Here is a 16,861-nt window from a genome sequence, read left to right as displayed (position 1 = left end):
AGGTACACATAATTTCCTTTCAGTACTACAGATCTTTCTCCTGATCAAAATATTTTCCCCAAAAGACCTAAAACAAAAAAGGATGATTATTCAGTTTACAGAATTTCAGAACAAAGTGTTCAGTTTAAAAGTCATTTTGTCATTTTATACTTTACATAGTAGCAATTCAGAAAATCTATCTAATAGTCAGATATTAAAGTCGCACCTAAGGGCACCACACAAACTTTTCTTTGACTAATTCAAGAAACCTCTACACAATGATTTCTTGTTTCTTACTCAATAGGTCTTGAGCATTTCCTTAACTGTCACTGAGAGCCAGACATAGTTGTTGGTCAAGGTATTCTGTTGAGTAATAATACCAATTACTGTGTGTATTGTTCAAAATTATATCCTTCAATTCTCAGAACAACTCTATTGTAGTCCCCTGTACATGAATGAGAAACCTGAGTGAGTCCTGGAGAGGGCTGATAACTCTCAATAAGATGAACAAGTAAAATAGAAAAACAGAAATTGACTCCGAAGTCCTTCCTCTTTCTCTCCTATACTAGACTAAATGTGTAATATTTATATTTTATTCTTTAATAACAACTTAATGTTCAAGTAAAAAGTTATAGATTTTATGTTAAAAAAATTCCAAGCTATAATTGTCACTTAATAAGAGACTACAATCACTACACACAAGACCAGTGTTTGCAATTCTCTGAAAATTATGGCCTGCCTTTGCTCAAAAGAAAGCATGCCTTTTTTTTTTTTAATTGCTACCCACTAAGTCTCTTTGGTGCTCCTCTTTCCCAGCAGTTTAAGGTTATCCTTCAGAACTTTAACATGTGTTCAGCATTTCCATAAAATTTTGTGTCTCATGAACTGCCTGTTTATGTCCCCTTTGCCTCAGCAGCCATTCATCCCACTCTTACACTACAGGATGACAGCCAAGTTGGACTGAGAAAACACCAACTTAAAGAAACTAGTGCTGCATTCTTAAATCTCCCTCATCAGATAATGCTTTAAAAAAAAACACTTGGAGAGTTGATAAAAGCAGAGTGTTAGTCACTCAGTCATGTCCAACTCTATACGACCCCATGGACTGTACTATCCATGGAATTCTCCAGGCAAGAATCCTGGGGTGGGTAGCCATTTCCTTCTCCAGGGGATCTTTCCAACCCAAGGACTGAATCTGGGTCTCCCACATTGTAGTGGTCTTCAGTAAAGTTCTTTAGATGACAGAATCAGGTCTGTGGTAGCTTTCATGAAGAAACAGATTTTAGGTTTAATATGAGGAAGAGCTTTCTAAAAATCAGCAGTCTAAAACAATGAAATAGACTGCATTATCACCAACAAGTCCTCCCTTTAATACTGAATACAATTATTTCCCAGGTGGCACAGTAGTAATGAATCCCCCTGCCAATGAAGGAGATGCAAGAGACGTGGGTTCGATCCCTGGGTCGGGAAGATCCCCTGGCATAGGAACTGGCAACCCACTCCAGTATTCTTGCCTGGAAAATTCCATGGTCAGAGGAGTCTGGTGGGTCTACTGGGTCGCAAAGAGTCAGACACGACTGAACATGCAACACACACACATTCATTTAGTGATACTGTAGTTATTTATGCATTAAGTAGAATTGAGCTAGAAATTCACTTTCAATTCTGAAATTAAAGTCTGCTCTGGCATACTATACTGATGATCCAATGAACATCTCAATGTACTAACCAACACCTCTCTAATTCCCTCATACCTATTCTTGAAAGAAAAAACAAAACATTTTTTATATCTTAATTTTTCTGGATAACAAATATGACTCCTGTATATGAATCTCAATTCTTTAATCTATTTGTTCTGCAATCTTGAGCAAATCAATTTCTAAGAACTTTATTTCACTCATTTTAAATAAGAGGGCTGGTTAAAAGATTTCTAACAATGCTTGACTTCTAACATTTACAACTGTAAAATCAATCTACTTCCAGCACTGTTTTTTCTATAATACTTCATATCTATATAGTGTTTTAGTCATTAATGATGTTTTGCTTTTCAAGAACCAAGTCCTGTTCTGAACACTTTATATGTATTAACATACTTAATCCTTCCAGCTCTCAGATGAGGACACTGCAACACTAAGGACTTAAGTAACTTGCTCAAAGCTATATAGCTGTGAAGAAGAGCAAACAAAATCTTTTTCAATAAATCTGGCTGAATGTCTTCTAAAAAAGGGTCAAGTCAAAGGAAACTAGTATCTATAGATAAACACTTTACTACCTGAGAAAACTCCTTGGGAAGTTATCATCTATTCAATAGACTCAAAAAGGAACAATGGAGAGATCCAATTTTAATTATATAAAGGGAACTTACCTGCTGGGAAAGAATGGTTACAGCTTCTTTATGCTTTGTGTCCCGGAGGTTAACTCCATTAACAGCCAGAATAGCATCTCCAACGTGCAGCCCTCCACATCTATCAGCAGGTTGCCCTGGGTGGATCTCAGAAATGAGGATTGGAACACCATGTTCCTTTCCACCCTAGTCAAAAAAAAAAAAAAAAAGCAAACTAGTTTACCTTTGTATAGTCACACACTATTCTGATAAAATATTTTTCTAAAAACATTTCAATAAGCACCTATACTGTCTCTATAAATGCTGAGTGATATCCTATTTGCTACTTAGGTAATGGTAAATCAAACTATCATGAATATCAAAGAGTTACCTCTAAGTAAAATGATTAATAATATATATGTGCTTTTTAAAATGCTTTACAGAATTTAAAAAAAAAAGAACCCTGAAAAACCGAAAGAACAATTGGCTTAACTCTCTTTTAAACATAAATATTTTATGTATTAGTAGTCCATAGTATTATCAGATTTTATCAAACCTAAGCCCCAATGAACCGTAAGAAAAAAACCATTATTTTATGTTCCACAAAAATAACTGTAAGATGAATCTGAATTTCATAGATGTTAAAATGTGAAAAAATATGCAATGCAAAATTAATGAAATACAGCATTTGGTACCTTTCACTTTCTAGCTGTAATCATAATTATGTGTGTGTCTTATTTCTCTTACTAAACTTATGCTGTTTGAGGGAAGTATACTCAAAAAGGTAGGTATATTCAATAAAGATCTATTAGATAAACTTTTTATTATAAGAAACATTTCTACAGTAAACAATACCAGAAAGTACATAAACTTCTGCAGTGACTAAGTATAAAAAGCCAGCTTATTTATTGATTTGGAACAAAGCACTGTTCCAAATAGTTCAGGTCCAAGTCTGTGCGACCCCTGAGACAGCAGCCCACCAGGCTCCCCCGTCCCTGGGATTCTCCAGGCAAGAACACTGGAGTGGGTTGCCATTTCCTTCTCCAATGCATGAAAGTGAAAAGTGAAGTGAAGTCGCTCAGTCCTGTCTGACTCTTAGCGACTCCATGGACTGCAGCCTACCAGGCTCTTCTGTCCATGGGATTTTCAAAAATGCTCTAGTTATATGTATTTCAAAATAGATTGCTCTCAAGAAGGCTGTCTAAGACAACTGTAAAGGAATCAACATTTAAAAAGAGGAATACTTGGACCCAAGAGCCAGTGAAATCTGACAGCCAAGAAATGAGACAAGAGAAAGACAGCAAATACTCTAGAGAAAAGAACAATACAATCTGGGGTCATTTAACACAGAAGAAAAGAGTCCTATCCAATCCCAAAGGCTCTTACAGGCATCACAGGATGTGGTGCAGAACTACAATATGAGTCATAATGAAAATGATAAACAATGATTACTGAAAAAATACTTTAAAGTAATACTTAACAGTTATTAGGAAGATTTCCATACCAAAAAAAAAGTGTTTACACAAAAGTGCTATTACCCATGGGGATAAATTTAGTTATTTAGAAAATATATTCAGAATACTTTATCTCCCCATGATGTTCAACAAAGGAGTGTGATTATACTAGAGAAGTGTAGAGAAAAGGAGACTGGAAGCACTACTTCTTACTGTAATTGAAATGCCAAGGCCTTCATGATCTTCCTTAAGGAGGAGAACTTTTCTAATTGGACCAACACCTTGGCTTTTCTTTAAAGAGTCTTGATCCTTGTTGGAGAAAAAAAAGAAGAAGAAAAATTAGTAGTACTTAAACTATATACCATATAGAGTAACTTGCTTTTAAAAATGTTTGTTTTCCTGTAATGGATACACAGTATAATGTTAAGAAAGTAATCAACAGATAACATGGAAAAAGAAAAACAGATAACACGGGAAAGCAAAAATAGTGGTTCTATTAATATAGTGAATGTACATGATTTTCTCACCCTCTTGTTAATTTCTTTAATATTTATACGTGACATTACAAAAGAAACTACTGCCATGAACTGATAAATAATATCTTTAAGAAATAAAAGGAGGCAATTTTAGCTTCACTGGAAAATTGCTTTAAGATCTATACCCATTTCAACTGATTTATAGAACTGAAAAAACAAAATGTCAATTGGTCATTAACTCTTTTTCATTTCTTTGAACTCTGGAATCTACCTCTTAACTAAAGGACCTTGCTCCACCAATAATTCTTTCTCTGGGACCTTTACTTTTTACCTCTCTCTACAAGCTCCTTCCCTAAAATGAAAAAATGCCAAGCCTAACCAAGCTATAAAACACAAACCACGTACAACCACAAAACACATAAAAACCCTTAAACTATCCACAATCGTGGCTACCTTCTATCCACCCTCCATCTTTCCTGAACCTTTACACAAAGTTAATCCTCACTGTAGTTACTTCCTTGCCTCCCATATTCAGTAAGTACTCCAACCCGTAATTAGGGTTCTGCTCCACCTGCTCCACCAAAGCTGTCTTCTCTGCAGTCACTGGTAACCAATGTGGCTGCTTCCAATGAATACTCTTTAGTCACTGCCCTTTTGAACCCTGCAGAAGTTGATACTGTTCACAGTCCCCTCCCTGAAACCTCTTTTCTTTGGTGTCCATTACACGTTGGTATACATTACATTACATGGGTTTGGGTGGACTTGGGGAGTTGGTGACGGACAGGGAGGCCTGGCGTGCTGCGGTTCATAGGGTTGCAGAGTCGGACACGACTGAGCGACTGAACTGAACTGAACCATTACACTACTTTCCTAGAAGGCCCATATCTGACAGCTCTATCTCAGGCTTCTGTCTTTGGTGATTCATTTCCTTCCCTGAATCCTTAGTGGTTTCCTTCCATCTTTTTACTTTCTCTATACTTTTCCTGGGTGACTTAATCAATCCCATGGCTTCAAAAGATGATTTACCTAGTAATCTTCAACTCAAGAGTTCTCTCTAGAATTCTAGAGTCATATATATAATTGGATATAAACTGGCTGTCCACTGGCACCTCAAACACTACATGTCTAAAACTGATATCATCTTTCTACCAAAACCTTCCTTTCCCTATATTTGGTTTATCAATGCATGCCATCATCTCACTCGATTGCCCAAACCAAAACTGAGACTTTCCTTCTTACTCACCTACTTAACCAAAAGCAGTGAGTCACTAACTCCTTTTGATTCTAATTCTCTCAAACCTGTTCTTCTTCTGATCCCTTTCTCCTCATTATCTTTCTACATGTATTTCTCTGATTTCAACTAGGCCCTCTTCCAATATATCCTCCTCACTACCCAAAGCAACTGTCAAACAAATGCTAAATCTTATTAAGTCCACTATTTTATTTTAAAATCCTCTGACCATCAGGTTAAGATTCAAATGCCTTTATTTAGCATAAGATAACATTTATCATCTGGCCACTGCCTAGAAGTTAATGGGAACCAAGAGAACCCCAAAGAAGACAATGGCACGAGTGCTTACTGCAATCACCACTCCTCTCCCATGAACGCCACATACATATCAATTCTTCCTAAAATTATCTTTTCAAAGGCAACAAATAATTTTACTATTCGAGGCCAGGCTTTACCTGATACTAAAATATGTGATCCACTGGACAGGAATTAGATACGATTTTATTATATTAAGGCTTATACCATTAGGCTGCTGTTGCAGTGAAATTTAATAAATTTTTATGTAGGTAGAAAGAAAAGCTCCTGTACAGTGGTGGCTACAGAAACAGACAACTGGACACAGATCTCAAATTCCAGCTTAATCCAAAACCAAACAGGTATAAATGTTAGCTTGGAAACAATATATAAAGCTAGTTACCAAGAGTCCCCTTATAAAGAACTACCCCCCAATTTTTGCCAATTTATCAATACACTCTGCTAAGCTTAGAACTTCTATAAACATGCCTAATCGAGATACAGGAAAATTCTGAAATATGAGCTGAAGCAACATGCATCTGCTATCAATAGTTCAGTGTCTTCAGAAATACCATTTTTGGGGTATTAGTGTAGGAGCTATATGGGCAGCTGAAACCTTAAATATGTATCTATTTTAAAATAAGTTTAATCCCACTTTCACTTTTAAATAAAGGTTTCAAATTCTACTAGAATTCTTAAAAATGCAACGGACTTGTGATTAAAGAAAGGACAAGACTGAGTGAGAAACAGTAGCAAAGCAAACATACATGGCCTGGTGGAGCATGCATCGGTCGCTTCAGGTCATTGCGTCCTCTACAGGCTCTGATCACAGTTTTGTGACGATGCAAGTGTATTTCAGCTTCCAACTGGTTCCAAAGCTTATCATGAGCAGGTCCCTTCATATCTCGTCCAAGTAGCTGTATTTGTTGGACTCTTCATTTGGGAAAAGAATTTAGTTAGTTTTTCATTATATATATATGTATATATATACACACATACATACATACACACATATACATAAATATATATAAAGTGTTCAGAAGAATTACTGAACACAAGTAGCTTTCACATAAATTTAATTTAGTAATGAAACTAATAGGAATTTCCTGATGTCTCTCAGATTTATAAAGACACAAAAATTCTGAAAAAGACAGGTGTCATCAAGGGAAAACTAGTTTTAAAAAAAGAATGACTATGACCTTCTTTAATCACATACTTTAGTTCATATACATCTTAGAAACAATTTAGGAGGCTAATGTCAACATGTTTCATGTCTTCCTTGCAGTCATACTAGTCTTCAGATGAGGCTAACTGTAAAAAACATTTTTCCAATGACAGTTTCTTTTTACAAAATGATTACTTTTTTAAATGTGGTAAAATTATTAGAAATGTGTACTCTGAGATAATGTAAATTATTTTTATTTGCTCCACATCAATTCTTAATACATTAAACCAACAAGCACAAAATTATTTAGTAATAGTGAATCACCAGAGTTTGTGAATAATTTACCATAAAAGTTAATGAAAGCAGAACTCTATATTATGATAAAATCACTGTCATTCCAATATGTTTTTGAGGGACAAGAGAGACTGGGTTTCAATGGTCACACAAAGAATTCCTACGAAAGTCCTGCTGTACGTGGGAATATCATCTGTTATGGTGTGAAGACAGGAAATGGTGAAAAGTATAGCTCTATGAGTCGTTAGCATTTCACAGTAATTTACTAGCAGTGTGTATGTCAACCAGAAACACCTATTTAGTATGGCTAACTAAATCTGCAACATGTAATGCTATGAAGTTAACAACAGTAAGCTACAATCAACCATAAAATCACTTTTATATAAAGATTAATATATTGTTTACTAAAAGGGGTAAAGTCCACCTCTGTAACTATGCACTTGGTTACCTAAGAGCTCAAGGGTACAATGGTACCCATTTTCCACACACCTTCCTGCCAGTTCCTTATCCAAGTACTTGGCAGCCAGTCTTGCCCCATAAACTTCAGCCTGGAGAACAGCTATATGTCTGCGAAGGGCTTCATTCTCTTTTCTCAATAACTTCACTTCAGCTTCAAGCTGAGCTTCTTTCATTTTCTCTTTTTTGTTTGCTTCGAGTTCTCTCTCCTGTTGCAATTTTTAAAAATGCAATGAAAATACTTTAAAGACTCTCTAGCAATAGACCATGCTCCTTAAAAGACACAAAAGCACACAATCTATGATACCAACGATGAAAGCATATGATAAAAATTACCACTTTATTTCTATAAAATGGAGCACAATGATTTGGATCCAGTTTTTTCAAAACTAATACCAGAGGTGTTAGAACCACTTCTAGGTAAGATAACATAGCTTGAGGCATCCTGATCCTGAGGATACTAAGATTAGTAGCCTTCTCTAAGCACATGTTATCATATACTAATAGTAATGGCTTCGATGGATAGTTGAATCTACTCTCTACATTCTAAAATGACTCTAAAACTAGACTAAAATAATCACTCTGGTGATTGTGCCCAAACATTTCATTAACTTTAATGCAGCAATTCTATAAACTATAAATTCGGTTACAAAGAGAAACATTTTTAAGCCAATTTATCTTAGAGGATTGTAAGAAACTTACAATGCTTAAATTAGAACAGATATTCCAATTTTTTAAAAACATTTTATGGTAATGGAGAAATGCTGGTAATAACTGCATTAAAAATATTTACACATTAAAAAATGTCAATATAGAGAACAGACTTGTGGTTGCCAAGAGGGAGGGGGAGAATGAGAGGGACGGATGGGGAGTCTGGTGTTAGTAGATGCAAGCTATTACATTTAGAATGGATAAACAACAAGGTCCTACTGTGCAGCACAGGGATCTTTATCTAACCTCCTGGGATAAACCACAATGGAAAAAAACATAAAAGAGTAAATATATACATGTGTATAACTGAGTCATTTTGTGGTACAGCAGAAATTAGCACAACATTGTAAATCAACTGTACTTAAATAAAAAATATAGCTTATGGGAAAACTAACTATAGATAAGTATATCCATGATGCAGATTATCACTGAACTCTGGGATCTGGAATGAATCATCTATTTGTCCAAATGTTAAAGTGACTGAAGAACTGTTTTCTGAGACAAAATACTGGCCTCCCTTGCCTACTATGAGGTTGGATAGATATCCATTTTTATCTCTCAAAAAAGGATGCTATCCTTTGCTTCACTTAGTAGATAACTCAAATATATGAATTTATAGGTGTCAGCCAGAGAATATAACCTTAAGGTTTTTGCCACCAAGTTTTTATCACCAACTCACATGTGAAAGAAATAATTTTCAATATACTTTCAAAGTATAAAGTACGGTGTACCTACTCCTATACATCAAGGGTTACAAATGTAAATACCTTTGGGATCCAAGCACAGAATAGGCAGGTAGGTACAAAGGAAAGCGGAGGGGAAAACAGAAGGTAAAAATCCTGCCTAAAGACAGTCAAATTCAAATCTGAACTCACAGACACACACACAGTAGGACTAAATAAACCTTTCTGAGAGTTGGATGTGGGCCCTGAGAGATCTTTTAAATGTTATTTTTGGATCAAGAGAACCATCCCAAATTTGAGTGGAAGTGTTTACTGACTTACAGCACTACTTTCACAGATTCGTTAATTTACAGAATCTATAAATCCTGTGAAAATGTAGTTATATTTACTGATGACATGCAGAAGACACTGTTCACTACACCATGTCCCCTTTAGGAGATTTAAATAAAGCTCCACCTCAGCACCAGGAAGAATGCTTCTCTTAAGTGAATGGCACAGGATATTGTTTCTAATATTCGAGTAGTGAATACTGTAATTATTTCCCTTTTACTATAAATAATAAACTGAGAGAAGGAAATGGCAACCCACTCCAGTATTCTTGCCTGGAGAATCCCATGGACAGGAGCCTGGCAGGCTACAGTCCATGGGGTTACAAGAGTCAGATGCAACTTAAGAGACTAAACCACCAGAGAAAGACTACCCTCAATTTGGCAGCAAGTGACAACTGTCCTTAAGATTTCTTTTTTTTTTCCCCCTGATAGAAAAAGAAAACACTTGGAAAATGAAAATAATAAATTTTATATTCAAATGTAAAAAAAAATAATAAACTGAGAAACAAATGTAAGCAAACTTTTAACAATTAATGGAATGTATTTTGATACTAATTTTGATGTCTGCTTTGATCTACTGTTTTAACAAAAGCATATCAATATACAATATATTTAAACATCAATATATGATATATTCAAATACAAGGCAGTGAGTACCACCATCTTAAAAACAATAAAAAAAATATATAGCCTAAAATGAATGACAATTACCAAATGCTGAATATACTTATCGCTTCCTTGATTAAACTTTTGTCATTACGTATGTGATAAGAAGGAAGATTAGCATGCTTTTTCAACTTCTATAAAAAGACGAATATAACAACCAGAACACAATTGTCTAGATTTTTTCTTTTTAATTTGAAGAACTAATAATCTAGAATCCTTCTTTTACAACAACTTTGGAACTCTTAAAATCTCAATTTATTTCAGAATCTCTTTCCTAAAAGGGCAGGTTATCAGTTCCAAAAGAAACCATGGTTCGGACCACATGAACAAAGTCTTTTTAAATGACATTTATGGAGTTTAACACTTTTGTTTCAGGAAAAAAGAGTTCCTAGAAGACCAAAAATTGTTTATGGGCTAAATAAATTTTATGTTGAGGATTATCTACTTACAATCACTTTAATGAGCTATTAATACAATATTTATGAAATATGAGAAACATATTAAGTCACTACTTTGCTTTAAAGATTTAAACTCCTAGTGAATCAGACAAACTCTCTAGCCTGAAATGAACAGATGCAAGCAAAAACAGGACTAAGAATACTTTTAGATTTAAAGGAAAGAATTTTGTTTCAGTTAACCTGTTCATCATTAGATACCAACAAAGAAGTTAATTTTGTATTTTGATATCTACATGCTATATTTCCAAATGAAGAAAAGTCATATGACTACTCAGAACCTGATTAGGCTTAGGTAGTGGGAAAAATATTAAGAATTTATCTATACTGTTATTTTCTAAGGTAAATTTAATAAAGGGTTTCAAAATTCAATTGTTTCAAAGGCCACACAATTATTCTCAAGACTGCTGAAAAGTTACAACACATGCAGTGGATGAATAAGAAACCAACATGCACATTCTTTCTCCGGGAATAAATTCAAATAAAAAAGGAGGAAAGAACTAGGCCCGCACAAGGAAAACCAAGTCTTCTTTTGAAGCAGTGGTATGAGCAAAGTACAAAGCTCAGAAGTTGTCAAAAGTGACGGGTTCTACAAATAATAGCAATAAATCACCAACAACAGAAAAATCTTTTAATAACATGAGGTGAGAAAACAGCAATGGGCTACTGACTGAATTTTTCAGGTACTGGCACATTAAAAAATTATCATCATTAACATCACTTTCAGATACGTACAAGGTGACAACATGTACTATGCAAAAAAAGCACTAAGAACACTTCAGCATAACATATTAAAGCAAAACAGAAATGGTATACTTACCAGCTCCTCCACAGAGGGGACAGACTTAAGATATAAGAAAAAAGTTTTATAATTAGAAAAACATCAAACAACATATTTAGTGGTACAATCATTACAAGGAAAATTCCTATATGTTGAGTATCACTCGGGTCAAGTTCATTAAAATAAATATATTTGCAAATCCATAAGCAATGGTAACCGTACAGGATTAGATTACTTTTTTTTTGTTTTATCCAAACTGATTAACACAGTTGGTTCAATGTCTTTCCACTAAAGCACCATGTTTCCAAACTAATGTTAATATGTCAGATGAATTCTATTCTAGTGAAAATGTACATTGTTTCTGAATGTTAATATCAAATATTCCAAAGTAGCAGTTATGAATCTGACTCATCTCAGTTAAACAAAACACTAACAATTTATATTTAGAGAATTTCAAAACTTAAAAGTACTTTAAGAGAATGTAAATATTCATTTAAATAAATTCTAACATATCAGTCTTAGAAACTAATCAACCAATTAAACAGAAATAACTGAAAATGAATAAAACTTTAAGCTGCATTGTTGTCATCATCAACATCATCTTATCTCATCCCTCTCCCAAGCTGTATATCTTATTTACTGCTGTGTTGCCTATAGTACACTTAATACATATGAAGCTAAATCAAAATGAGATTTTAAAAAAATTCTCTTTAAACAACCTACACTGATTAAGAGGGCAATAGTTAATTATGCAACACTTATAAAAATGAACATTATGCAAACATGAGAAAGCACTCAGTGGCAGGGAAAACACTTATATTAAGAGCAAAAGAAAAAATGTGCCACTGGCTGACACCCAACTCCATTTTCCTCCATTTTCTCCCTTATTAAAAGAACTCAGATTTTACTGGAGGTGGTCATGTGACCAACTAAGGGACTGATATGCAGCTAGGGAAGGCCAATGAGACAGCTAAACAACTGGCAAAAAGCTGAGGAGGATTTCATGAAAAGGTCATTAAAGAAAATGAACGCAGCTAGGAAGCACTGTTTTCCCCTTAGATTTTGGAATGCAAGATCCCGGAATGCAGGTAGGAAGAAATCCTGAAGGCAGAAACCATGAGCTGAAGATGATAGAGCAGAACAAAAGGAAGCTGGATCCCTGGTATCTGTGGAGCTGCTCTACCAGCTCTGGACTGCCTGTCTCAAGGCTTCTTCAACTGAGAGAAAAGACTGATAACGTGGACTATTTAAGAACAATTCTCATGTTACTTGGGATCTGTTTTATATGTAGCTAAACTAAATCTTATCTGATACAGTAGACTGGCAAAAAAAAACTGCTTACATGTTACAATCACAAATATCTTTTAAATTTATTTATATGGATCTTTTTAAAGAGGAATAAGATTCTATTCTGAGTACCAATTGGTTATTGATGTTGTCACTGGTCATTTCCAGGTAATGAGATCAAGGATGATTAAGACCATCTTCACATTGCCTATATTTTCCAAATTTTCCAGGAGCACACACCAATTTTTATAATTAAAAAGCCTCATTAAAGACTGTCCTTTTCACCCTCTAAAATGCACATAAGTATGTGTTATCCTCTAAACTACTTACCAATTTTGCCTTAATGGTACCAGAGTCAACACTTTGGCCAGTTTTAGCATGAAGCTGAAGCTGAATAGAGTGCAACTGTAAAAGTTGATCATGTACTTCTTTCTCCAATACAACTTTCTCTGCTTGGGTCTCTGTCAGTTCAGATTTCAGATCCACCAACTGTGCCTTAAAAACCAGCAACAATAGCAGAAATTAACACAGCACTGTAAATCAACTATATCTGAATTTAAAAATTTTAAAAAATTAAACAGCAACAATAAAAAACATTATGTTTAGTTTTCTTTATTTTTGATTATATTATTCAAGAATGACACAGAGAGACTATTTGCAATGAATAGATGAACACTGGAAGACCACTATTTGACCAAGCTATAGGATATCCACCTAAACTGACATAAAATCAACAGTACAAGTAAGATATTTGAGTGGAAAGAGAACCCTACCATAAACAGTATCTCTTAATAACACAATAGGCTAGTTCCATTTTACTTTGCTCACTTTAAGAAGGCTTTTCACTGTTTCACTTTTATCTGCAAAGTTTATGAAAATACACGGGTATGGGATGATTCATCATCCTATTGAGATAACATGTGCTATAGTCATTTACTAACATTAATAGTATGTTACAGGAGATGCTGAAGCTCCGATACTGTGACCACCTGATGCTAACAGTCGACTCACTAGAAAAGACCCTGATGCTGGGAAAGACTGAGGGCAAAAGGAGAAAAGGGTGGAAGAGGATGAGATGATTGGATAGCATCACTGACTCAATGCACAGAGACTGAGGAAACTCTATGAAGTGAAGGACAAGGAAGCCTGGCACGCTGCAGTCCATGGGGTCACAAAGAGCTGGACACAACTTAAGTGACTGAACAACAACCAGTCACCAATCAGTGGAGAGCCCAATCAGTGGTGCCGCCTTCACTTCAGTGAATAGTGGTTCAAATCAGCCTAACCACCATCTAGCAGTTATTTTAGGTGCTTCCATACAAACTACTGAGCTACAGTGGGTCCAAAGACCAGAGTTAACTGCAAGCTAGAGTTAACTGTTACAGCGTAGCAGAACCACTCAACAGAACCACTTAGCTATTCAATCTGAAGTTTTCCATTTTTCACAACTGATACATTGTTTTACAATAGCACACAGGATATATCCCTTGTGTGTGTTTGATCTTTCCAGCTTACAAGTAGATGAAAGACCAAGGCAAGGCCTTAGTTTTCTATTTAACATAAATTTTACCACTAAGCATCTCAAAAGCCAAGAAACATGCTGGCCCAATGAGTTAAAACTGTGGAGAATACTTTCTAAATTATAGGTGATACTTACTTATGCCCTTGAGAAGCTTTCTTATCAACTGAGGTAATAAATATGCATTTGAACCAATCAAAAAAAAAATGTGGCAAGTTACAGATATATTTAGAATTGGTCAGGTCCTCAGGAATTCAAAGTAAAGGAAGGTTTAAAGAAGGTTAGTGAGGAAAAGTGAGCTTTGAAGGGCTCTGAAGTTAAAGGACAAGAACAAAATAGAAGCAATAAAGCAGACAAGAGATGAGAAGACAGCAGGTAAATTCCCTGAGCATAGAGACCAGAGGACAGGGGTCTATTTCAGTCTCCCAACTGCACCAACTAGTGCCTAGTATATAGAAGATGCCCAGTAAGTATCTTTAAGTTGAAACAAATTCTAATACTAGCCTTGTGATTTCACATATATCATTCTGCCTCAAGTTTCCTTGGTTTTAAAACTGTATAGTATCCACTAGGTATAAATAAATAAGATACAGGATATAATATAGAACAACAAGGAATATACACAATATTCTAACTTTAAATGGAGTATATAATCTATAAAAATGTCAAATTGCTATGCAATAATCTGAAATTGATATAAATCAACTATACTTCAATAAAATTTTTAAGTAAATATAACAGGAATAATACCCATGCTTTGACTATTTTCATATCATTAAGCGTATATATGAAAGCACTTATTAGAATATGAAGACGTTATCAGCAAGATTAAGACTATTGAGTGGACTGTACACGAAAGACTGGACAAGGCTGGAGAGGAAAGCAAGGCTAGATACAACGAATGGCTTTGATTGATAAACCAAAACTGAGACTGAATCTGACAGGAAATCACTACATGTTCCCAATGACATTTTGGTTTTGTTTTTAATAGCATTTTGAGATATAATCCACATAAAATTCACTTTTTAAAAGTGTACAATTCAGTAATTTTTAGTATAATCACAGAATTATACAGCCATCAACACCATATAACCCTGGAACATTTTCTCTCAGTGATATTTCAGCCACATGATATTTGTAGGTAGGAGGTGAAGACAGGGACACAAGCAATATCCTACACAGATTTATATGGAATACAGTTCTAATGAGTATATACCTAGGAAGGAAACTTTTGGGTTACAGAGTATGACTGTGTTAAACCTCAGCGGAAAAGGCCAGTTTTCCAAATGACTGTAGCAACTGACATGCCTCCCACGTATGATAGTTTCAGAACCTTGCCTTCATTTGGTATTGTCAGTCTTCTTAATTTTAGCCATTCTGGGAGGAATGTAGTGGCATTTCATTGTGGTTTTAATGAAAACTTCTTGATTACTGCCACAGAAGCTGAACCACTTTATATTCCTACCAGCAATAAATGAGGGTTTGTTGACAGAAGTTTTGCATATATGTTTTGTCTCATGCTTCTCCAGGGCTTCCCTTGCAACAGTTGGTAAAGAATCCCTGGGTTGGGAAGATCCCCTGGAGAAGGAAACAGCTACTCACTCCAGTGCTCTGGCCTGGAGAATTCCAGGGACTGTATAGTCCACGGGGTCACAAAGAGTTGGACCCAACTGAGTGACTTTCACATGCTTCTTCAGGGTCTCTAATTATACTAATATGAATTACTCTTTCCCTATCTTTTATATCCACAATTTCCTCTTAAAATTCTTTTTGTTTTCCTCTTGCTATACTTACTGTATTGCCTATTTTTTTTTATGTTCCTTCCAAATTAGGCTCCATTCTAAAATAATTTTCCCCTATTTCCCCCCAAAGTTCTGCAAGTATTCTTTTTATTACTTTATTTCTGAGTTTTCCTGTTTCTGAATCATTCTGGTCTATTCATAGATGAATTAACATTATTAATTTCCTTTAGTTTATATTTTACAGTTTCCAATTGATTTGTAGCCTTATCTAACATGCTTTCATTGTCTCTTGTCATATTATTCTATTTATTTCTTTTTTGCATATAGTACATTTATATGGGGTTTACAGAAAATCCTTTTCTGTTACTCATGTTGAAATGAAATGGGTTTTCATATAGCACCTGTCAGGGAGGAGACTTCCATGTGGGGGTTTAAGGTGAGCATGGGTAGCTTTCCTAGCTTCAGGTTAGTGGGCTACCTCCCCTGGTCTTAAAGTGAACTTGAAACCATGGCCTCTGTAGCCAGAACCACTGTTTTGAAATCAGACACCTATATATGTATTCCATCCCTAACTTGAATATAAACTCTCCTCCCTTCAGACTTCATGTTTCTGCCCAGCACAAACAGGATTCTATTTTTTAGCAATGTTTCTTTACAATTGGACCGTCTTTCTCAAAAGCGGTTTGTGTTAGAAATTTCTGAGATTCTTCGAGTCCAGCCCAGTACTCTGTAATCTTCTTCCTGCAGCTTCTTTGTGTGTGCCCGTGGTTGTTTTGCATTCCTCTGCAATCTGGAGGCAGTTTTGCCAGTTGTTCTCAGGCCCTCTGCTCAAGTTTCCCATCCAAAGGGATGTCTTCTCCTTTGGGGCTCTGTTAGTGACTTCTGTGTCTGGGTCCCCTTGCTATTCATTCCTTCTGCCACACAGGTGCTCAGTCACATGATTTGTGTGGGTCCTGCTGCCTCAACCCATCCATGTTCTGGGGCTTATGAAGACACCCTCTCTTCATCTAGTTTTG

At 35.4% G+C, this 16,861-nt stretch overlaps 1 protein-coding gene across 2 annotated transcripts in view; it reads right to left on the bottom strand.

Moving 5' to 3' along the window:
- Nucleotides 1-16,861, bottom strand: part of GOPC (golgi associated PDZ and coiled-coil motif containing) — a 39,934-nt gene that overhangs the window by 6,193 nt on the left and 16,880 nt on the right. The window contains exons 2-7 of one of the 2 annotated variants that reach the window (XM_005900056.3): nucleotides 12,915-13,079; nucleotides 11,337-11,360; nucleotides 7,706-7,881; nucleotides 6,525-6,690; nucleotides 3,970-4,065; nucleotides 2,345-2,509 (exon numbers count right to left, since the gene is read on the bottom strand). In XM_005900056.3, coding sequence (XP_005900118.1) covers nucleotides 2,345-2,509; nucleotides 3,970-4,065; nucleotides 6,525-6,690; nucleotides 7,706-7,881; nucleotides 11,337-11,360; nucleotides 12,915-13,079 — 792 coding nt within the window. The remainder of the gene's footprint in view (nucleotides 1-2,344; nucleotides 2,510-3,969; nucleotides 4,066-6,524; nucleotides 6,691-7,705; nucleotides 7,882-11,336; nucleotides 11,361-12,914; nucleotides 13,080-16,861) is intronic. The other variant, XM_005900057.3, reaches the window with a different exon arrangement.

Source organism: Bos mutus, chromosome 9 (assembly GCF_027580195.1).
Source record: "Bos mutus isolate GX-2022 chromosome 9, NWIPB_WYAK_1.1, whole genome shotgun sequence".
Lineage (NCBI taxonomy): Eukaryota > Metazoa > Chordata > Mammalia > Artiodactyla > Bovidae > Bos > Bos mutus.
This window is presented reverse-complemented; position numbering and strand designations above follow the sequence as displayed.